The sequence below is a fragment of the Aspergillus sclerotioniger genome (genome assembly GCF_003184525.1).
Source record: "Aspergillus sclerotioniger CBS 115572 chromosome Unknown BO94scaffold_2, whole genome shotgun sequence".
NCBI classification, from domain to species: Eukaryota; Fungi; Ascomycota; class Eurotiomycetes; order Eurotiales; family Aspergillaceae; genus Aspergillus; species Aspergillus sclerotioniger.
In genome coordinates, this window is record NW_020290992.1 from 1,615,348 (window position 1) to 1,637,067 (window position 21,720).

Consider the following 21,720-nt stretch of genomic DNA (forward strand, 5'->3'; position numbering starts at 1 on the left):
TGAAGAACTGCCCACTCTGGCTCCCCGGATTCAGGGCGAAATGAGACCCAGGAAAGCAATAATACCAATCATCATCATGTTGGAGCCCAAGAAACCAAGCTGGTTTAGACGTGGTGACGTTATATATAATACCGCCATCTATATCGTTACCAAGTCTTGTAGCACCTACACATGGTTCATCAAGGGTGGTGTTATATAAGATGAAAGTCCCGTTTATTGGGTAGAACACCACTGCGTCGCCGATCGGCACATTGAGTGACGGAGGATCGAACTCAGTCATATTTCCTGCATTTACTCGCACTGTCTGGGTAGAACCAATACCTGGAGTTGGACGGAGACTGGTGGACAGGGCCATACCGGTTATAGACATTGGCAGTGTACTGTCCGTTCGTAAGATAGGGGTGTTGGATGGCTTGTTTGTTGGTCTCGAACTACCCAGAATACTCTGTGTAGCCAAACATGCCTTTAGCCATGTAGTTGTTTGTAATAAGCTGCTTGAAGCATTGACCACCGTTTTTGAAGTCATAGCTTTGCTTGGGGCCCCAAGGCTGGGCAAGCTCGTCACGTTGGTAATTGACCCTGAGATAGATGGGCCTACTGCCTCGTCTGATATCTGACTAGGCGCCAAAGATGATGGGTTTTGAGCAACAGAGGAGCTTATCAAGACATCACTGGTCCAATAAGAGGGGGTAGATGTTGAAACAACCCCGGAAGGCGACAGAAAACTGGATGGAACATCCTCTATAGTCGGGTTATCTCCAGACGTCTGGATAATTTCAATATCGAAGCATGAAGTGTATAGCTGGAAATAGGAATAAGTTTCAGTCAAATATTTACAAAAGGTTATTGGACAGACCATAAATCCTCCTCCAACTTCGAGTGTTGTGTTCCACATCCAATAGACTGTGTATAAGCTGCCGACCTGGGCCTGCACGGGTATACTGAATGGATGACCCTTCTCAGTTGTAGGTAGAGGTGGGAAAGCCTCCAGTACTCTACCAAATTGAAGGACATCTGCCAAAGTCCTATCATCTGAGTTTCTTTGCGCCAGCATCCAGTACCAATGAACAACACCATCATGGTTTGGTGTAGACAACTTTTCGATAGAATAGTATGGATAAACCACTAATCCAGGGACTGTTCTTAATCTAGGCCATGGATTAATCTGGATCAATTGCCTCTCGTATTCACCGCAAAAGTATGCCGTGGTAGATGTGTCCACAACTGAGTATGATGTATATTGAGTACCTAGTACCATAAGTAGATTTAATCATCATTGTTATTGTTAATAATATAATAGATCGTGTTTAACTTACTAAAGTTCCGACTGTATCCTGGATTCCATCCAATCATAGTTTTATTAATATATAGTGCCTGAAGATTATGAACCTATACACTGTCAGCGATGGACTATTCACTGGTGGAACAGTGGATCTTATACATGTAAGAACGACCAAACTGGAATAGTAAAGAAAAGGACCGAACATAGAACACTGGAAAACATTAGCCACATGATAGGAATGTCACAGACAAAAGTGTGTTTCAATATTAAAATGAAGAAACTACCATTGTAGCCCACATCACAGCGCCATATACCGCATTTTATAGACACAGATAATGGATACTACTGGAACTGGGGCTGGGTATAGTTAGGGATCCAAAAACCTACCAGGCATAGCCCATAGTATGTTCGATAGCCTGGTTCGAATATTTTTTTCCTAAACGGGTCAAATACATCACGTACAAGAATTCCGCTAGTTCCTACGGAAGTTGGGGGAACTTTGAAGAAGCCACTCCATTTTCAGTGTGTGGGTCTACTTACCTTCTGAATCCGGAGTTCATACCAAAAAGATTACCGTTCCTTATAAAGGAATCTAAGCCCTGAAGATCTGCTCCATTGATTAAAGAGTTATGGAATTGCATTTAAATCATACAAAGTCGACCAAGGCTATCACAGTCTGCCGAAAATTATATGATATAGTTTTTCTTCTAAAAAAGAATAAATTTGAAGAGACCCGTCCAATCCAGCTTACACTTTTTATAAGCAATGCTGGCCACAACGAAATAAGCATACTCATGTTTGTCACGTCCTGGTCCTCGAACAGGTCAGTAGTGTCTGCCAGACTCCCTTACTTTTTTTTGAGTCAGTTTGCTAAATTATAATAACTATTTAGGGAAGATTAAAGTGCATACGCGTGAGCCGTTGGCATAAAGAGGGGAGTTTTCCCTGGTTGGACTTTAGTTTTCTGTTTCCCCGATGTCGATATGAACCCGGTGTGGATTCTCTCCACACATCTCAAATGGGTTGACAAGTTTGTGGAGTATTTTAATGCGGTTGGTATTCAGTCACTCTGTGTTGCCTTATTAGACGGTGATGGAGAGGAGAAATTTGGGGCGGTTGAGATGAATCGCCCGACATGTATCGTTTTGCGACGTTTCCTGGTACTTCTTGGAATCAAGAAGAGTCGATACTTGTGTGATATGTTGGAGAGCCTTGAAGGGTACGAGGTGATTAGTGGTTTTGCCTCATCATTTGAAGAAGTAAGTGTATCCGACCGTGCTATGCCTCTATGTCGGAATTGCGGCAGCGTATCTGGCTCATATATGTCTCTTTTTGTTTTACTTACGGTGTCTATACAGTGTATAGTATATGCTAACCGTGATCGGGGGCAGTTGATTATGTTTTGTGTGAGAAGTCTCTCTAGGCCATGTTGCTCGTGTGCTGGGAAGATGCCAAAGAGCATTGAGGCAGGGTGTGTCCCTGCCATAGTTGTGCCGGAGGTGGTTCGTCGTTCTGTTATTCGCAGAAGATTTGGCAGAGATTCTGTTTGGACGCAGGGGGGTCTAGTATGGACCGGACCCGTGTAGATATTTTTCGTGTTGTGTTTGTATGGAAGAGGAGGCAATATTTCAAGTGCGAGTTGTGACTTCGGTGTGCTGCTTGATAGGTTTCTTATTGATACTCAATGTCATTGTAAACCACTGAGTCGGCACAGGATTGCTTAATGTATGAACAACGAAATAGTATGACTACAGGAGGATAGGACTCTTATCTTAATCTACCGCTCCATTATTGACAGTTCCATTAAGGCATTGGTGGAACCCTTAATGATCAGCCGGTTGGCCAGTAGGCGAGTGTTATGTGACCAGGGGTCACGTTGGCACCAGTGTTTCTTGTTCTACAAGCAACGTAGTGAGGTAGCCTTAGCTAGTAATAATCAATATCACGACCGCTTTCCTGCCTCGCATCCCCAACACTTTTCATAATGATTTGAAAGATATCTGTAGCGCGGCTCACTGTAACCGTGCGATCCTGCCTGTCGCCCTTTCCGAGGCGCTGAACCGAACCTCCGAAGCCAGTTTCTTGCTTCTTGATATAGCAGGAATGGTTGTTCCTCTTTACTCTAAGTTTATCCTCCTTGTCATGCAGGGTTCTCATTCTCATTAATAAGGCAGAAGCACGATGACATAACCTCTGTTTTCTTTAGTCGACCCTACCGTTTTCGTTGCGCGTTAGGATTTTATGTGGACAGCATCGGCAGTTAGAGCTCCGGGGGTGGCTTGGTCCGTGGTGGCTCCTTGTCATTGTTTCTTTTCTCGTTTGTTTTTTCTAGGAAAGATAGGGGGCATGGATAATTCAATATCTATAGCGGTATTCATGGTCGGCTCATTAAACATTATCAGGCGTCATTCATTGCTCTTGATCACTGGTGTTGGCTCCGCTCGCTATAAAGTCTTGTTTTTCCTCTCTCTTTTTTCCCTGCTTCTCTCATTTCCTCAACTTTCTCTATCCTTTCGTCTGTTAGTACGTCTTCATTCTCTCTCCAAGTCTTACCACTCGTCTTCTCCTCCACAGTCATGTTTCCATGTCCCCACTGTCTTGCACGATGCTCCTTCCTGAAGTCTGCCCTATAGGGAGCTGGAGACTGTCGAAGGTGCCCCTATGATAATGAATGAACATTCTATCTGCAAATTCAGTACATCGCCGCTGTTATCGATTTCTCACTTACATACCAAACAACTAGTTGATCTTCTGGAACATTATTGTGAGCCTTTACATTAGCGTTCTGTACTTTCACAGATAAAGGCCACTACGAGGCTTCCCTGGCTACAAATAGTCCCGAATTATACCGATGAAAACAATACTGCCAGAGTTCGGCCAACTCCGATCCCACTAGCTATTGATGGGCAAGTTTTGCGTGCAGAACGGAGCGGCTATATGTACTGACTTACACCAAAACTCCAAAGTCTCCGTGATAGAGAGCCCCGACGCAGCAGATTCTATAGACAGATAAGAACAGGCGCTAGAGCCAGACTCCGCTGGCCCCACGAAAAACAACACCAGCTTATGCACTGGTGGTGGCAAAGTATGCCTCTGGTGCGCGGAAGAACAAACCACCAATATACAGATTATACAAGACCTGAATTTGAGATGCAATTTAACGATGGCTTAAGGAGATCGAACAGACAAATTCCTCGAAAACTGAACCAAAGAGTCAAATCCCGCTCTTATATTGGTAGTCTAATATCGACAGCCAAGGCGTCAATTCGAAGTTATTTCTGGCCGGTCTATTTGCAGATGGCTCTGGACCATTCTGCCCGGAGGATGTCTTCCAGGAGAAGTTCTCTAAATACATTCCAAGGCATGCCCACATTGAAAGAAGCCATCTCCTTTCATATCGACATTCATATCGATGCTGTCGCCAGCCCACAACCATTTCGGAACAATAAAGGCGGTACTATATCAATTATTAATCCGAAAATGCTTGAGCAGCGGTATGGTCTGCAAAGGTTATATTCAGAAGACATACTACCATCGATGATAACCTGGATCAAGTGCTGTTTATAGGCTCCAACCCAAGGCGTCGGGATGCCTCAGAGGCCGAGACCATTATTTCTATGCAGGAGGGGTTCAATGACGGGGACTATCTCAATGACGATGCCTATAAGAAGCTTATACGGAACTGGTATGATAATGGTTCAGAAGCTATTCCCATGATTAATGAAAGACCTGCAAGACGTGTTCTTAATGAGGTCTGTCTCGGGAGTATTGTATACACCTCCGCGCAATCCTGAGAACTTCACAATGGCACGTTCATTCGCGTACAGACCATTCTCCAAGACGCGGCTGGTGATGTGTACTTCAATGGACGATGTCTGCTTAGCACTGAACAATACTTAGGGACCTATATGCCCAAATGGCCTAAAAAACTCGTATGGATCGCAAATGAGACAGGGGATATCCTATTTGAGAAGGTCAATTGCAGTAATTCCGGTACTCGTATCACCACTTGCACTTTTATTGATCCAGTAACTCACACCAAGTTCTTTAAAACTTCAGCTGCAAAACGTATTTGATTCTTAGTATTCTGCCTACTTATTTCGCCTCTCTACTTACTCGTCCAGACTCAAATAAGGATACCTAGAACCAAGGATAAGGGAAAGACAACTGATAAAACGTATAACAGCGTGAAGAACAAAGACACATTCGGTAGCGAAGTTCTGTCAAACACTTCCCATGTCTGTAGAGCGTCAGGATCGTAGGTGCACAGGAACTTTGGTTTGTCCAGTCAGCCCTCCGAGCCACCACTGCCCGAAGGATTTGATCAAAGCTTGGTCCTTCTCACGAAGGTCGAATAGCCGAGTTGGACGCATCACCAACGAACTGCCATCGAAATATGCTTCGATGATTCGAGCATGTTGGGGCCCCATAAAGGAGAAAAGAAGAACCTATATGTACGCACTTAGCTTCTGTTTTATTTGCGTGAGCTGACAAAGCATATGCGGAGCAGAGCAAATTACCGGGACAATTGTATGCTCCAAAAGGCGAGCCCGCCTGGCTTGTGCATGAATGATACGGAGAACCATTATAATCTCGCCCCGGAGAAGTTGACCATCCGTGCCATCCAGATTATTGTAGATCATCGCCTTCACATGCGGATACGAACGGTCTTTGACCTCAATTGCCTTGGTGACTCCGAATTCCGGATAGCTATATTCGTCCAAGTCTTCAAAGGGCCTATCACCTAAGCTGCTCCCTCGTGTAAGAATTCAAGTACAGTACAGTGCATGAATGTAGGAGAGATATTAGAATTGGAGAGGGGCGCCCCAGAAGGGGTTGACTACCTGATGCTAGACCACGACGTGGCATAAGTCTCGGTCTCACTACCCATCTCATTGGATAAAACATAAGAGGCGAGATAAGCAATCGTGTTGCGTGCGCAGTCGATCGGACGTCTGTGTATTTCACTGGTTGAATTGAATTCAAGATACGCGGATCTCTTCTTCTGGTCATATTTCTGATCAGGGTCTAGTAAGAGAGAGGCAAGGCATGCGGTAAAAAACTTCGGCATGTTATTGGGTTCTTCCAAATCCATGGATAAGACCTTCACCATGTGTGTCTGCAGACCACTGTAATCGAACTGAGCTGTTCCAAAGCCGCTGAACTGCTTCTCGAGCCCACGGAGTGCAGTCCGTAGGGCCCTGTGTTCCCGAGACTCGTGGAAATGCATAGCTGGGATAATTACTAGACGCGGGGAGACAAAATATGGTCCGCTCCAGAATGGCCGATGGTTTATTAGGTCCTGATCAATGGTGAATTTATCCCTCTGGTTGGGTTGGGGAGTTAGAAGAGTGCTTTGTCTGGAACTTCGGAGTGTCGGCGTTTTGCCGCCCGGGCGGTGTGACCTCCTTTGGTCCCTAGCCAATGGGGCTACTGCAGTCGCGGTGACATGTGACGAGATTTTGCCTTAAAAAGTCGGCGCCAATATAAGGTTGTTCATTGGTCATGGTCATGAATGGTGATGTGACTCACATACCCGATTCAGATTGATGCAGCAGTGGCGTGCTGGGTTCTTTCGGGGTACGGCTTGGACGTCAGTGTTTATGGCCTTGGGATCGGAGCTGTCTGGCTTGTGGCCTATCTTCCACGTCCTAACTACACCTCGGCGTGATGAAGGGGTGTGGGCCTGGCCTATTAAAGGAATCTCGCTTCCCAGATCCTCTCGAGACGAAGATGACTTACTTCATTCTTGACTATCTCGGTTTGTTAGAAGGGAAATCTGTATTCTACCATATAATTATCGGAGACGGAAAAGCTCGCATTCTAGTTCTCGCATGAGTGGAACGTTCCTCTTATTGTCTATTATCTTGCATGCTAGTATGAGTGGTGCTTCCGGCAACATTCCCTCCGATCAGGAGGAGTGGGAAAACTTTGTCAAGCGCAGAAACCTCAAGGGAAAAACTGTCCACGCAGCCGAGCTGGCTTCTGGGTCCAAAATTGGTTATGATCAATATTTGCTCCTTCGCGTTCTATGGGTGGACCATCGCTCAAATTTGTCACTCCCCGAGGAAATCAGTAAGTTACTTCCAAAGGCAGCCGAAATGCTGGCAGGGTGTGAATCGTGGAAAAAATACCGTGGCAGTTTTGGTAAAACGGAAAATCCGGAAGGAAGCTTTGCAGTGGCTCGCCATTATCAGCAGATGGCTGCAGATAGCAGAGGGAACATCCGGCCCAATAGCTTCGACACCCCGGTTGCGCGGCGTACCCGCAGCCATTACTCTAAGGGCGCGCCGGATATATCTACACTACAACTGAATCCACCCAAGACCCCACCGGGAAAGCAAACCAAGTTGCCCGAGACACCTGTTCTGTCAACTTCTGACGATGATTGGATTGCCGACTATGACGAGTCTTCCCCCCAGGTTTCACCTATTACCCCAGCTGCCCAGGTCCCTGAAGAGCTCCAAAAGATGATGTACCCCCCGACAAAAGATGAACAGATTGTGAACATTGCACTTGTGATATTTTTGAACGCGCTTACTATTCACTTCGCTGATTGCAAGTCTTGCGTGTGGACGCTGCACCGGAAAGGTTTTCATGCCAATTTCACCCAGGCTAGCTTCGAAGCTCGGACAGATGGTTATCTGGATGATCTCCAGGAGAGCGCTTACGCTCTCATTGAAGTTAAACCTGTTATCAGAGGAAACAGACAAAATCTTATACAGATGCAAGAGAGCGCCCAAATGGTTGCCTGGCTTATGAATGACTCTGAGAATAACGACATTGACAAAGTGCAAGTCTCTCTTATACCCCGAGACCTATGAACCAATCTGATAGTCTGTTGCAGGCGAATCCATGTTTCACAGGATCGGCACGAGATCTTTTTAGTGTTCGCTGAATACGACGATAACTACCTTGCATATCTCAAACCATCCAAGACCGAACCATCAGATCATAAGTCGTCCGAGAGTCGAATTCCCTCAAGTTCAGCGCCTGTGGATGAAGCCCCATCCTTCCTAACAATGCACCAGTACGGACCTTGGGATACACAACAGCAATCACACATGGAGCAATTGGGTCCTATCCTCCTTGCCATAACGCTTTACGCTGCAGGTAAAATTCAAGCAAAACGGACATCAGAACGGAAGTGACTAAGGTGTTTGGAAAATTCATGGGCACGATCCGATTATTCATGATTCATTCTGAGGTTGTTGTTCCTTGCTGTCTATTGCATACTTTTCATGTTTCCTTGTTAGGTTAATACATACCCTATAGCTCGCGCCGGTGCTGGCGTGGAGGATCAAGATAGCTAGGATTAACTACTCTTCTTTGAATACAGCTCGTGCGAAACAGTTCTCGTACACCCCACTGTGCTTTTTAGGAGAGATGAAAAATTTTCTTCCAAAGTAAGTTGATAGTCATCCTGATGCAAGGCCAGCTAGCTAGGCTAGAATGACTAATATAACATCACAACGGCAAGAAGAATCTTATTATTGGTTAGACGAGGGCTCACTTACGATATATCATATTTACTAGCTATTACTTCTACGCGACTCCCCTTAGATATGGAGATAACTGTGATCTGTTCAGAGGCTGTATCCCCGCCTCCGCGGGATCACTCCATCTCCTGTCCTCATACTCCCTCCATGGTTCGTGGTGGTTTTTTAGCTTTAACCAGACCTTATCGCCCACTCTGTACTGGGGTGTGGGTTACCGTGTCTTGTTTGCTGGTGCTTCTGCGTTTTGTTGGGCATAAGCCAAGGAGGCTTTGGCCCAATCCAGTGCTGTTTAAGCTGCACTTGGTTGCCCCCGGAAGTGAGTCACTAGCAGGAACAATCAACATAGCCGTGAGAATAAGTTTGGTCCAGTGTATTGTACATCATATGTTCTCCCATTGTAACTCAAAGCCTATTTCAGTGTTGTTTGATTGCAGTTGTTAGGCTATATCCTGCTTGAACGAATACAGTCAACAGCGGATTTGGAAAAACAAGAAATATCAGTACATTCGGTTTACACCTGTTCCTATAGTTTTTGCTGTGTATATTCCTACTGTGACCTGCCTCTTGTCAACCTCTGTTTCCAGAGAAAGCAGTGCCTTGTGGGCCAGTTTGTATAAAGTCACAAGATCCTGGTCGGAAACATTATCATATCCATCCCGACAAGAAAATGTACCATTGGAACTGGTCTGGAACAGTAAAGAAGGGAGTTCCATAGCTAATTTTTCGAAAGAAAAGAATATAGAAACTGTGCAGTGGATGTATGGGGAGTTCGGGTTAGAAGCAGTAGTTGGGGAGGAGTCCAGGATGAGTTGGGGGGTGTTCGGCGGTTGTGCCTCCAATTTGGCCCGGAGGGCTTGGATCTCTTCCTGTAGCTTCTCATTCTGGGTGCGTAAGAGCTCCTGTTCGGCTTTTAGTTTCCGGACTTTCGCTCTTGCTGTCTCGATTATCTCTGTCTGGTGTTTGAGTGTTTCATTGAAGCTGGTGAAAAACTCTCTGATATCCTGGTACGTCACCCGTCCGTTGTTTTCTCCGCCGGCCGCAGATTCGGGGTTTGCGATCGGCTTGTTTTCTTCCATATGAGCGCCTCGTCTGCGGCATTCTCTTGTTGCTGGGATCCTAGGACGAAAATCACATTGACTAAAAATTGTTGGTGTTTCCTGCGTGTTTGTGGGGTTCGGTAACCCCTGCGGGCGGGATCGTCATCCCCGCGCGGGAATCGGGAGAGGTGGAAGAATTTTCCGTTGTGGGAGATGATTTGGAAGGCCTCAGGTTTGACGACGAATCGCGCGTGATGTGGTGCTTGTATAACAAAAAAACGAGCGAGCGACGGTGTTTAGATAGCAATAGAGGCTATTTTACACGTCAAAACAACGCAGGAGCGAGCTGCCGGGCTCATAACCTGAGAGATGAGGAAGCCTTGAAGCTCGTAGGATTTGGTAAGACTACGGGATTCTAACTCGTTAGTTAAGGGGCCGAGAGTCAGATGACTGTTTTAGTCATCCAGCATTTCCTCCTCTAGTTAACGTAATCGGTAAGCGAGCGGGCAGCCGTGCGCGTCAGTTTCGCGTTTTTCAAGTTGAAGCAATTCAACCATCAACAACTCCACCAAAAATGCCTCGATCGTCAAAATCTTTGGTGGAACAAGAAGGCCGAATTTGCCTTGCCATTGAAGCTATTCAGAAGGGCAAAATTTCGTTTGTGGCAGAAGCTGCACGTGTTTTTAATATTTCACGAACAACTCTTCAACGACGCCTGCAAGGAGTTCAATCTCGCTGTGATATACGTGCCAACTTTCATAAACTGACTCTTTCTGAAGAAGAGGCTTTAAAGAATTAGATTCTCTCGCTTGTAAAGCATGGGCTTTATCCTTGATTATTACACGTTCGGAGAATGGCTAATATCCTTCTCCAAAGGCGTGAGTCGAATTCTACAGTCTCTGTTGGCGAGAAATGGGTATACAACTTCGTGAACTGCGATGAAGCTTTGAAGACTTGATTTTCTTAAAGATTAAACTATCAACGTGCGAAGTGCGAGGATCCAAAGGTTCTTAGCAAGTGGTTTGCCCGGGTTGAAGGTGTTAAGGCAGAATACGGAATCCTTGACGAAGATGTTTGGAATTTTAATGAAACAGGCTTTGCTATGGGCATGGTAGCTACAGCGCGTGTAGTTACACAATCTGACTGTATAGGCAAGCTGTTTCTTATACAGCCTGGCAACCGTGAATGGGTGATCTCAATTAAGTATATTAACACCGCTGGCGCCGTGTTGGCTCCGTATATGATTTTTAAAGAAAAAGTCTATATCGAGGCCTAGCTTCAAGGCTGTATTCCACATGATTGGCATATCAATTTATCACCAAACGGCTGGACTTCTAATGAGATTGACCTACACTAGCTTTGTAAATACTTTATTCCAGCTACTAAAGATCAGCAGATTGGACAATATAGCCTCTTAATTCTTGATAGACACGACTTCTATTTAACTCCAGAATTTGATGATATCTGCAGTTAAAATAATATTGTCTCTATCTATATACCTCCGCATTCTTCACATCTTTATCAACTGCTTGATATAGCTTGTTTCGCGCCGTTAAAACGAGTCTACAGTGGCTTAGTAGAACGGCTAACTCGCCAAGGCGCTTACCATATTAATAAGGTTAATTTCTTGAATATATATCCAGAGACACGTTCTTTTACCTTCAAGAAATCAACTAAACAAAGCGCCTTTAAGGCTTCAGGATTAGTACCGTTTCAGCCAGACAAGATACTTGGCCAGCTTGTTTTACAACTACGGGAGGCTACTCCAACAGGCAGTATAACCACTACGTCAACACTGCCAAAGACGCCCAAGAATACGAGGCAGTTAAAGAAGCACGAAACAACAATTGAGAGACATCTTCGTAAATATATAATTAGTCCTTCCTTGCAGATGAAAGCAGTCTTAGCCTATATTATAAAGGGTTGCGAGATCGCCTTCAACCGGACTGCCTTGCTTGAAGAGGAAGTTAACGAACTACGAGCCGGGCTGGAGAGGCAAAACACCAAGAAGAAGAGATCATATCGTCAAATGGCAGGCCTTAACGGTCTCACTGTTGGTGAGGCTATAAATGCGTTTACACAGGCTTGTGAGGCTGATAAAGCAAGTGGTATCCGGCCGGTGGAATCGGCTGCAGAGGAAGAACAGCCTCGCTGCCGGGCACCGCCTCGCTGCAGTAACTGTAATACAGTGGGGCATACAAGAATAAGGTGTCCTACACGTCAAAACACCATGTAAGCACGAGATTTTACGTATATAGTGGCTAATAATTGCTTCATCTTTTCATGGAAGTTGTGTCGGCGGGCGCGGCTGCCCGCTCGCTTACACTGCCCGCTCGCTTACCGATTACGTTAGTTACACAGTTAACTATCTCCTAACTTCCGTCCTCTAGGTGTTTCCCGAATTTTATAGCGAATGGTAACGCATTAACTACTAGTGGTTTCAAGCTCCAAGAACCAGTTGGTGTCGCTATGGATAGGAAATTATGCTTTTAAAACAAGCCTACATCAGCAAGGTACAGGTTTTGTTAAGACGGAAGTGGAAGTATGTCCTACCTTGAGAAGCGCTTTAGCTGTAGTTCCCTCTGTAGCCTTTTTGATAAAGTCTGAAGTTATAGATGAGATACTATGCGCTACCTCATCACACAGAATAGGCTCGCCAGTTATTCTCGTTGTTGGATCGATTAGATTCGCGATTATCTTTCCTGTGCCACGTAGATCATGATTCCTAGAGCTTAAATCTATGCCCCGGATCATACTATCTCCTATGTTTGCTAAAAGCCGTTAATAGAGGACATAATGCATGTGGACGTAGTTTCGTACCGATCTTAACTTCACCATCAGTATTCAACACGATATTGGCACAATCAATATCTCCATGAATAATTTCCAGTTCAGAGTGGATATAGTCAAGCCCAAGTAATACTTCCTTGGAAATGGTAGCAGCATCGGACTCACTGAACTGAACTCTGGGACTGTTACTGACACAAGCTAGTGAAACTGCTAAGAGTTCAAGTCGGTATATGAAGGTAATGTTGGATCCGTCGCTCTGAAACCCATAAAGCCCAATCAAGTTCTGATGGAATGCTTTCTGTAGTGATCTTTTCTGCTTTGGCGTGATACTTGACCTTGTTTTAAGTAATACTAATGGAAGCCGGTCCGCATCCTTTAGAGCTATAAAGCCACGGCCAGCCTGGTCTAACTCCCATATCTTGATGTAATTGACATTCCCATTATCCTGGTGAGAGGATGTCTGTCTTACAATCTGGGGATCTGGTCGTATTGGTAAGGGAATAGCGAGTGACCGGTCTCGGATGTCACGACGGCCTGTAGCTGTGTGCAAATCAGGCTGTAAATGAGATACGGCATCCTCAGGATCGGTGTGAGTAGAGCCTACTAAGAATGTCATTAAAAAGCCCTTCATTGATAGGTCTATCCTTACCAGCAGATTTATCCGGTACCTGAATATGCATTTTAATTGTAGAATCTGGATTGCCCACGAGCTTATTTCCGTGCAGGCCCTTCCTTGAAGATGGAAGGCTGGTTGATCGTTTTGCAACTCTATCCATTATCGAATATTTTGTAGAGACCTGTACTGCGTGCAACTTACCACAAGCAGATTATATTCCAAGAAATATCGCTAGTCTCTAGAAGAAAGAGAGATGGATAACACTATATACTGCTACGCCCTATAAGTGAGTAATCCCATCGCAAAACCGGAGCGCAACTTGATCCCCACTTTCACCTGTTACTCTAGGCAGCCGTAATGAGTGCGCGCCGCCCCACCGTGCTCTCCGCTGTCTTTTAGCCCACATAGCATAATATTACTCTCTACATTCACTCAGGGTGGAGTGGCCCAATTTACAAAGGCTAGTTAATTAGGCTTTTGTTTTGGCTAGAGCAGTACTATTTCTGTCGAACAAAGCTTGATGGATCTCACCATTTCCCACCATCCAGCATTCAGCGCGTTCCAAGAGACTCCATCGATTAGTCCACACTCCCTCTCCTCAGATTTGGAAACATGGTTAAAGATGTTTTTGAATCCCGCATGGTCTCAGTCTTTACATTGGTTACAGCAAATGGAAGATGCCCGCCAGAATATGAATAAAGCCCTTGAGAGGTCCAATTGACTGCCAGGCAGACACAATCACTCTAGAATTAAACACGACAAAGAGTGGAAGTGCAGCAAACAAACGTGAGGTCTTAGTGTGCAGTGAAATGCGATGGTAGAACATTCCGTCCAGAAGGGGTTGGTCACATGAAGCTATTCCGGGCAGGAAAAAAGAAGCAGCAGTGCGTGAGTTCTCTAAGCTAAGCACCGTTAAGGTTCCGTACGGGCCTCGTGCACACACCCACCAAAGACTCCGCTGGCGTTGGAAGTTGGGGCATCACAAGCACTACGTCAACGCCGATCCCGCGAAGGTCATTCCAAAACTGACCGGGGAAGCGAACTTCTGGCAATGGAGCGAAGCTCTGGATTGGTTCCTGAAGACCAAGGATCCTGTCCATAGCTTACTGATAACAGGCAAATACAAACGACCTACACGTCCTGTCCTCCACCTCATGGATGCCCACGACAATCTACGGGCAGTTGTTGCCGTTGTCCACAACATTCGGCTGGACGAGGTCACCGCAGCGTTGCTTGATGAGGAAATCAAGACTCGCACGGAACGCAACATTACCTTAATGGCTGATTACCGTTCTGAAGCCGATAAATGGGATCGAATCAACAGCGGAACCGTCCTCATTATCCGACTAACCCGCGACCGCTGGCCCCTGCAAAGGATCGCTAGCATCAAAAACGCCCACGAGATCATGTAATCATGGATTGGATACCACCTGTTTTCCTTCGCTATCTAAGACGCTCCAGGGCATCGACACCTTCCATACTAAGATGAATGGATTCGCGGATACCGTTTTGATGGCTGACATCTACAGAGATTTTGAAAGACACGAGAAACTCCGTCGTCATAAGGGCCCCCAGATTGCTACTTATGCCGCGATTCAGACCAATACCACTTGCATACGGGGTAAAGGCAAAACAGGCCGCGGAGGCAATTAAACAAGAGACTCAGACGTCCCCGGGCACGCCTAGCGACGCCGATTCGAATGCCAACGTTATCTGGTGCCCGTTTCATCAAAAAGTGGATTCCCACTTCCCCTCAACCTGCTCGCTTCGCAACCAGGATCCCAAGTCGGCGCGCGGCTCCGGCAACCGCGGCCGCGGCTGTGGCGGCAGTAATCGCGACCGAGGCGGTCTTTCACACGCCAACAACACTACTGTCGACGAATCCGAGGCCGATGATTCGGAGGCGTTGGTCCCTGTCCCTTCCGGAGGGTCCTCAAATGCTGCTTTCATTTGTTTTGACTCCTTAAACGCGTTTGCTATAGACATATTCTACGATACTGTGCAATTCGCTAGCGGGGTTGTCCCACCACCTCACATTCTCCCTAGACTACTTCGTCACCTTTACAACATGCAGACTGCCTGTCAGATCCGCTACGAATCAAGTCTCTTCCCCTACCGGCTACGATGACGTCCTACTCAACCTCACCGATATGGCCGGCAACCGCCTCACATCCTTACACTTAGAGAAGATCTGGTTGGCACCCGATCTTGCCCACGATCTCATTTCGATACGCGAGCTAGGAAACCACGACTTTTCGACTACGTTCAAGCCTGGTGGCTCTCTTGAATTGGTTGATAAGCGTGGCCACATACTTGCCTATGGCAGGCAAGCATCGAGCCAATACTATCTGTGTCACTGGACTCTTCTCCCCTGAATACCTTTCTTCGTTGCACTCTGCTAATCCTCTAAATCGTTCCTCCGCAGAACCTTCCTCTGCTTCCTTCCCTACTACCACAGCGGTGGTCCCGACAATCACTGCGAACGCTTCATCTACCGCGAAGACTCCACATGCAATTTCCATACATCTTGCTCACCGTCAAGCAGCCTACGCCTCGGAAAGGAAGTTAAGGGATACCATAAAGCACGTCGTTGGGTTGGATATCGAAAAGGAACACCTTCAGAGGCCCTGCGAGCCATGTCTCACGGCAAAGGCAAAGCCCTTCCGGTATCAAAGACCGTGGCGCGAGACCTTGGCTACAAGCCAGACGACCTCATCACACCGACGTCTGTAGCCCGATATCAATAAAGGGGAAGCAGGCAGTTACTACTTTGTCACCTTTACTGACCGCGCCTCCCGCTTCTGTTGGATGTTCATCATGAAGGACAGAGCCTCAGTGGTTCACAAGTTTATTCTGCTACGCAATGGCATCAAACAGCAACTGAATATCGAGATCAAACGTGTCCACGGTGACAGCGCCTCGGAACATGCCGCCCTGGTGAAATATTGTCTAGATCAAGGCATCGTGTGAGACCCTTCCCCGCGATACAGATTGAATCTGACTCCGATTGCAGAGATAAAGAATTGTCACACCATCGAACCGACGATTGCGGTGATGACCGATAATCAGTTGCCAGGTTTCCTGTGGGATCGCATCGTTGTGGCCGTCACCTACATCTACAACCGCTTGAGTCACGATTCTATTGGCAAGACTCCGCACGAGACCTTGTATGGCGTTCAACCAAAACACCAACTTGCGCCCGAATCTCATTTTTTGGAAATCAAGCCGCAACACAACACCCTAGGCCTTCCAATCTAACACCAGTTACTCTGCAGACCGAGGGATATCGGGTGATACCAATTTTATTAGGATACCACAACGATGCCGTCGCCTGCGTCGAGGTGGCCCGATCTGGCCGCCTCGGGAGAAAAGTCTACGCACCCACAGAGCGCGCCATGAACCTACAACACGACGCCAGCGTCCTGCTGGGGCATCTCGAGGCTAATAAAGGCATCAAGATCCCTAAGTCGGTGATTGATCACATCAGAACCGTCCAGGACTTCCTTGTGGACCTATGAGGCCCCTAGCTAGATCATCATCTATCTCATTCTGTATCACTGAATCGCCTCAGTAGCCACTCCAACAGAATACAATAAACATTTACTCGCGTGATTTTGTGGTCCAGTCGATAAAATTCCGGATCCAAGGCCACCGGCTCAGCGCAGTAGGATCAAGAATGGTTGAGCTACAAAAACTGCACACTAGCCGTGAATCATGAGAATAGTCAGAACGTTCCCCTCTTCACGGAACGCACCAATTTGTATCTTAGTATTACACGGTATGATTACAGAATGATAGGACTTCCATCTCTATCTGCCACTCCGTAATTGTCACTGCCAATAAGGCATTTGTGGAGCCACTAATTAGACGACCCACAGAAGGAAAACAGAGTGGTCAGCCTTCTAACCCCTTATAGTCGTTAACTTAGATAAAGCTACGGGGTAAGATCCATGGATCCATGACTTCTACCCAGTGGCCCATATAGCTGATCATGTCATGGTGCTATGCTAGACTTATAACCGAAACCGGGTTAGCTGGTCTGTTCTTGGCATAAGCTAGTCTACAGAGGCCCTGGGCGGATGTAATGCCTATTTATGCAGGTAGCAATTTATAAATGGTACGATAAACAAAAGAGCATTATAGGTTTATACTTTATAAAGAACCGATTACTATTAAAGGAGAGTTTCACAAGTTGCCTACTTCAAAGCTGTACCTAAGGAATATTCATTATCCTTGGAAACTTTGCAAGGAAGAATCTTTTAATACGCACCTCTGGAAAACGGATGTATTGGCAATGGAATTAACTCTCCGAGTTATGACGGGGTCGGATACGGAGTCGGATACGGAGTCGGAGATAGGGTCGGACACAACCCCTGGTGGGTACTAGATTTGGGGAAGACTGGAATAAGAAACTTAAATCAGTGGATCGATGATTCCCTCGTTTTGGCGGAAAATTTCTCCATCCAGTGTCGATACATTGTTATTATACACCATATGAACTATCCAAAAACCGGACTTCCACGATGCTTCTCATATGATGTATAAGTCTTTAGAGATGCTGCCGCGTTTCTAGTTATAGTTGTGGAAGTCCATAACGTTTGCTGCTAGGGCCACAACTACTTATTTCGACTTTTGCGAAGGAGTAAATGATTTGCAGTCACTAGTTAAGCAATACGATCAACAATAAACAAATATCGTGGCTGCCGTCTCTTAGCACAAGGTATTTGCGAGTCTCCTCCTGTAACAGATAGTCGAATATGCCCCCATCTTCCATTAAGACATAATACAAAGCACTTTAAAATCTGCCACATGTCTTGTATATTATGACCTCGAGTATACCCTTAAGACGTCCGGGCTAGCTATTCACTAGGCTTCTAAACCTGACTCTTGCTTGTTGCTCAGTTCTTAGCAGCTCCGCTATGCTCCCAACTAGTTGGGCAATGGTGTTCGTCACATTATCCACCAGGGTAATACAAGTATCAATCTTCTGGATAATATCTGCTGTACAGGGCTCATGGCTGAATTCCCCGCTGCTTAACTGTTCAGCTTTTTGTTCATATTTCTACCAAGCTGTTACATACCTCTGGATAAATAAGGGGCAACCATTGCTAAGCACGGGACTAATAATTCTGTCAGTCTACATACGTAGAGTTGGGGGCTATGATACATACTCCTTATCTAGGGCATCAGTATCACCAGTAATTTGTGTTATAGCCATAGGACCAAGATTTTGAAGTGTCATATGGGTTAAGATCTCTTTGAAACCCCTTCCGTTGGGTGGACTTGTGTCAGGGTAACTGCATAGAATATCTGGTGAATTGGTAGTTTGCATAAACGAGTTGGAAGGATACTGTGCTTAAGTTCTTCTCTTATCTACAGATATGCGGGCTTTAGGTGACCTATTTATACGTAAACCACACAAGTTCCACATGTAACGAGACTAGGGTGTTAACCAGGCCCACAAAACATGCAAGGTGTTTGGTTTTATTAATACAGTTTTGTTTTACTGTCTTTTCCCATTTTTGCCCTTAAGTTATACTATGAGGCTATAGTCGGCAATTGCCTAGACGATCTTATAAATCCACACAGTATAGGCAACATAATATTTTATCCACGTAACTGTCTGTTACTTTTATCTACGGTCCCCTCTCTAACATAACAAAATAGAGTAAAAGCAAAACAAAACCCATAAGACAAGAAAGACATGTTAATATTCAACAATCTGCCATGTTATCGCTCACCATTCGCTTCAGGCTAAAAACGTCTCTTTCAGTGCTTTGTAGCCTGTAATTTCTTCAGCTGCTTCGTCAAGAGACTAATCTGCTTATCGATATTCCTGCCCTTTGCTTTCCTTCTCGTAGAGCTGGCATGATGAGGGCTGTCATTTTCAGTATCAGAGTCAACAGTAATAGGCTTTTGAGATTTGCCACGACGTTTCCTTGAACGGGACACAGTAGCTCGTCGTGTTCGAGGGCTATCAGAAGAGGATATTGAGTAGGCCGTGGACGAATCCGAGTCGCTGTCTGTCGACCTTTCCTCACTGTAATCCTCAGGATCATAACCCCAGTATGCTGTTTCCATCTCCCGAGCTTTAGTATAAATGACCCGGTCTCCATTGAGGCTGCTACCAGCAGTAATTCGTCTCATGAATCCCCGCCGTTCCAAGGACGTCTGGCCGGATTTCCACCTAATAAGGATCCTCGTGTGGGGATAATACTCTTGTTTAGGCCGAATCTCCAATAAAGCATTCCCACTGCTGTCATCATCATCATCATAGACCTTCCAACCCACGCCAAGAATATCCTGAACGTCCGCGCGGGAATATTTCCACACCTCCCTCCTAGAGCCCCCGCCATCCTTTAGCACTATCTTCGAGTTCCCAGGAGTCTTCGACAGGACCAGTTCCGTGGCACATTCATCCCATGGTTGCGAAGAGCCTGCTCGGACCCGATAGATCGGACATTTTCTAGTTCCGTACCGAACAAAGACCTGGGTACCAGTGCCTACTGGCCACCAGTATAGCACCTTGCCTTGTGACAAGGAGCTGTACTGCTTTCTCATTCTAGACTCCAAGGCGTCCAATCCCTCAAGGGCTTGGTCAGCCTCTGATTCGACGTCAGACTCGGAATCAGACTCGGAGTATGCAATTGCCGAATCTAAATCAGAGTCTTGTTGTGCATCCAAGTCGGCTGGTCGGGGACCAAAATTTTGCTCCGCAAATTCACGAGGAAGGTTCCATTCCTGAGGCAGTTCATTCTGTTGGTTAAATTGGCGAAAGGTCTTTTGCACCTGTTCGAAATATTCCCATTTCTTCTTTGTTGAATCCTTAACAAAGTCTGAGTGTATAAGATCTTGCCACTGCTTCCAAGTACGATCATATGTGCCTTCAGGTATAACCCCGCGCTCCATGTCTACCTTGTTCTTCTGGTTCTCTGCACGAATTGCCTGGTTGGCTTCTTGAATAAGTGATTCCGTAACCGAAAATTGAGGGTTGTCGCTCTGGAATTCGGCTTTGATTTGATCGCCATGTTTTGTATAAAACTCTTCCCTGATACGATATACCCAATCTGATATTGTGGGGTTCTTGTGCCGGCGCATCCTTGCAGTTGGAGGATCATAATCAATGGGTTCCGTAAACTCTGTGTCCATCATTTCTATATTATCTTCGTCATTCTGATCATCTTGATTGTTCTGGTTGACTTGATCATCATTGCTTTCGTCACCATTATCTTGGTTGCTATTGTTTTGTTTGTTATTTTTACTAGGACCCTCTTGATGGGATAGCTCATAAGGGTTCGCTCGTGAGGACTTTTTTGATCGCTTTTTTGGTGCCATAGTTTTGATGAAAGAACTAATTGAGTTTAGGTTTTGGTAGTAGAAAAATGAGGCGAAGAATAGATAAAAAATTCTTGAGTTGGCTCTTCTTATGTTTGTATATTTGTGCTTAATATAATACTGATTAATGCCCTGCTGAAAACAGCGCGCAGCCACGCTGAAAATTGATCAATGGCTGCCTAGACTATTTCATCATGCACTTCATGATTTCACAGGGATTAATAAATTCATTACCAATAATCGCGTGAATCCATCTAAACTCAGTTGAAGTTCCATCACCCTCTCCCCAGGCCCCCGGCCCCCTCGGGTGTTCAAACTCGATAATAATTCCCGGAATCTCCTCACTATTATATATCTGTGGTATGGTTCACTCCGCTTACATACATCTAACACTAAATGTAACTCTTCTTTAGTCAAAATCATTATATTGCTACAGTGAGATGCGCCTTCAGCTTCCCATTCAAAGACATATGCATTCTTTTTCCAACCCTAATGACATGCTCATCTTAAGCCAAATTAGGATTAGCATAAAACCAGCACTCGGCGACGGTAAGAATCATGACGTACCAAACCCGTAAGCTGTATATTAGTAACGGGCGAGACAAAGAATCTAGACTTTCTTGCCTTTTCGGTCTGGAAGATTCCATGCAAACTCAACAAACAAACGACGGTGTGCCAATTTGGCAATTTATCAACAACTTGCTTCGAATTTGCAGTTGCTCACTGCTGAGCGTCACGGCGTCCGAAAACCTGCGTGAGGCTATTCCAAGCCAAGCAGGATCATCAGCGCTCTTCAATACCAGTTCTGGATTTGGTTACTTGATCTCCACCCTCTGTCAGTTAGCATGACTTTGGGCACCCGAGTGCCAATAGGTATCTTGCTTGATAAATTCCGGGAAATGGCGAATGATTGATTTGTTTATGATGATGACGTCCAACCGATGGAAATTGACTCCTAACTCTCAACGCCTCATTGCGCTTTGCTAAATCAAACCTAAGCTTCAGGGAGGAGCTTGAGATTTGCGCTATTTATCCCTACATACCAGAGCTCTGAGGAGGTTTGGAATGTTTGATGTTACACAGAATGGCTGCTAAGTTGGACAACTTACCTGCAGACTAAGCATATCAAGTTCTCGTCATCTGGCCTACCAGATCCTCCAC

At 45.7% G+C, this 21,720-nt stretch overlaps 8 protein-coding genes across 8 annotated transcripts; 5 read left to right on the top strand and 3 right to left on the bottom strand.

Moving 5' to 3' along the window:
- Nucleotides 1-4,255: 4,255 nt before the first annotated feature.
- On the top strand, nt 4,256-5,358 carry BO94DRAFT_601146 (uncharacterized protein; the record flags this gene model as incomplete). Its single annotated transcript, XM_025616368.1, has 3 exons — nt 4,256-4,776; nt 4,803-5,034; nt 5,110-5,358. Coding segments are annotated over 3 exons (1,002 nt in total), but the record flags the coding sequence as incomplete, so codon positions are not given.
- BO94DRAFT_143118 (uncharacterized protein) lies at nt 5,200-6,641 on the bottom strand. The gene is made up of 4 exons (XM_025605735.1): nt 6,127-6,641; nt 5,803-6,034; nt 5,399-5,730; nt 5,200-5,341 (listed from the first exon to the last, which is right to left on the bottom strand). The coding sequence occupies exons 1-3, from the start codon at nt 6,510-6,512 to the stop codon at nt 5,533-5,535; spliced, it is 816 nt and encodes a 271-aa protein (XP_025472780.1). The 5' UTR covers nt 6,513-6,641; the 3' UTR covers nt 5,200-5,341; nt 5,399-5,532.
- A 263-nt stretch (nt 6,642-6,904) lies between these two features.
- Nucleotides 6,905-8,251, top strand: BO94DRAFT_530737 (uncharacterized protein). Its single transcript, XM_025610735.1, has one exon. It carries the CDS (start codon nt 7,162-7,164, stop codon nt 8,104-8,106), a length of 945 nt encoding a protein of 314 aa, XP_025472781.1. The 5' UTR covers nt 6,905-7,161; the 3' UTR covers nt 8,107-8,251.
- A 3,908-nt stretch (nt 8,252-12,159) lies between these two features.
- BO94DRAFT_571499 (uncharacterized protein) lies at nt 12,160-13,437 on the bottom strand. Its single transcript, XM_025614871.1, has 4 exons — nt 13,258-13,437; nt 12,639-13,208; nt 12,372-12,589; nt 12,160-12,304 (listed from the first exon to the last, which is right to left on the bottom strand). Exons 1-4 carry the CDS (start codon nt 13,382-13,384, stop codon nt 12,191-12,193), a joined length of 1,029 nt encoding a protein of 342 aa, XP_025472782.1. The 5' UTR covers nt 13,385-13,437; the 3' UTR covers nt 12,160-12,190.
- A 228-nt stretch (nt 13,438-13,665) lies between these two features.
- On the top strand, nt 13,666-14,723 carry BO94DRAFT_143225 (uncharacterized protein). Its single transcript, XM_025605737.1, has 2 exons — nt 13,666-14,041; nt 14,142-14,723. Exons 1-2 carry the CDS (start codon nt 14,039-14,041, stop codon nt 14,634-14,636), a joined length of 498 nt encoding a protein of 165 aa, XP_025472783.1. The 5' UTR covers nt 13,666-14,038; the 3' UTR covers nt 14,637-14,723.
- On the top strand, nt 14,626-15,800 carry BO94DRAFT_143216 (uncharacterized protein). The gene is made up of 3 exons (XM_025605736.1): nt 14,626-14,632; nt 14,686-15,574; nt 15,650-15,800. The coding sequence occupies exon 2, from the start codon at nt 14,810-14,812 to the stop codon at nt 15,350-15,352; it is 543 nt and encodes a 180-aa protein (XP_025472784.1). The 5' UTR covers nt 14,626-14,632; nt 14,686-14,809; the 3' UTR covers nt 15,353-15,574; nt 15,650-15,800.
- Nucleotides 15,801-16,041: 241 nt separating this feature from the next.
- Nucleotides 16,042-16,742, top strand: BO94DRAFT_581167 (uncharacterized protein; the record flags this gene model as incomplete). The annotated part of the gene is made up of 3 exons (XM_025615379.1): nt 16,042-16,188; nt 16,246-16,391; nt 16,469-16,742. 3 exons carry the CDS (start codon nt 16,042-16,044, stop codon nt 16,740-16,742), a joined length of 567 nt encoding a protein of 188 aa, XP_025472785.1.
- A 2,251-nt stretch (nt 16,743-18,993) lies between these two features.
- BO94DRAFT_581168 (uncharacterized protein) lies at nt 18,994-20,322 on the bottom strand (the record flags this gene model as incomplete). The annotated part of the gene is made up of 1 exon (XM_025615380.1): nt 18,994-20,322. One exon carries the CDS (start codon nt 20,320-20,322, stop codon nt 18,994-18,996), a length of 1,329 nt encoding a protein of 442 aa, XP_025472786.1.
- Nucleotides 20,323-21,720: the final 1,398 nt, after the last annotated feature.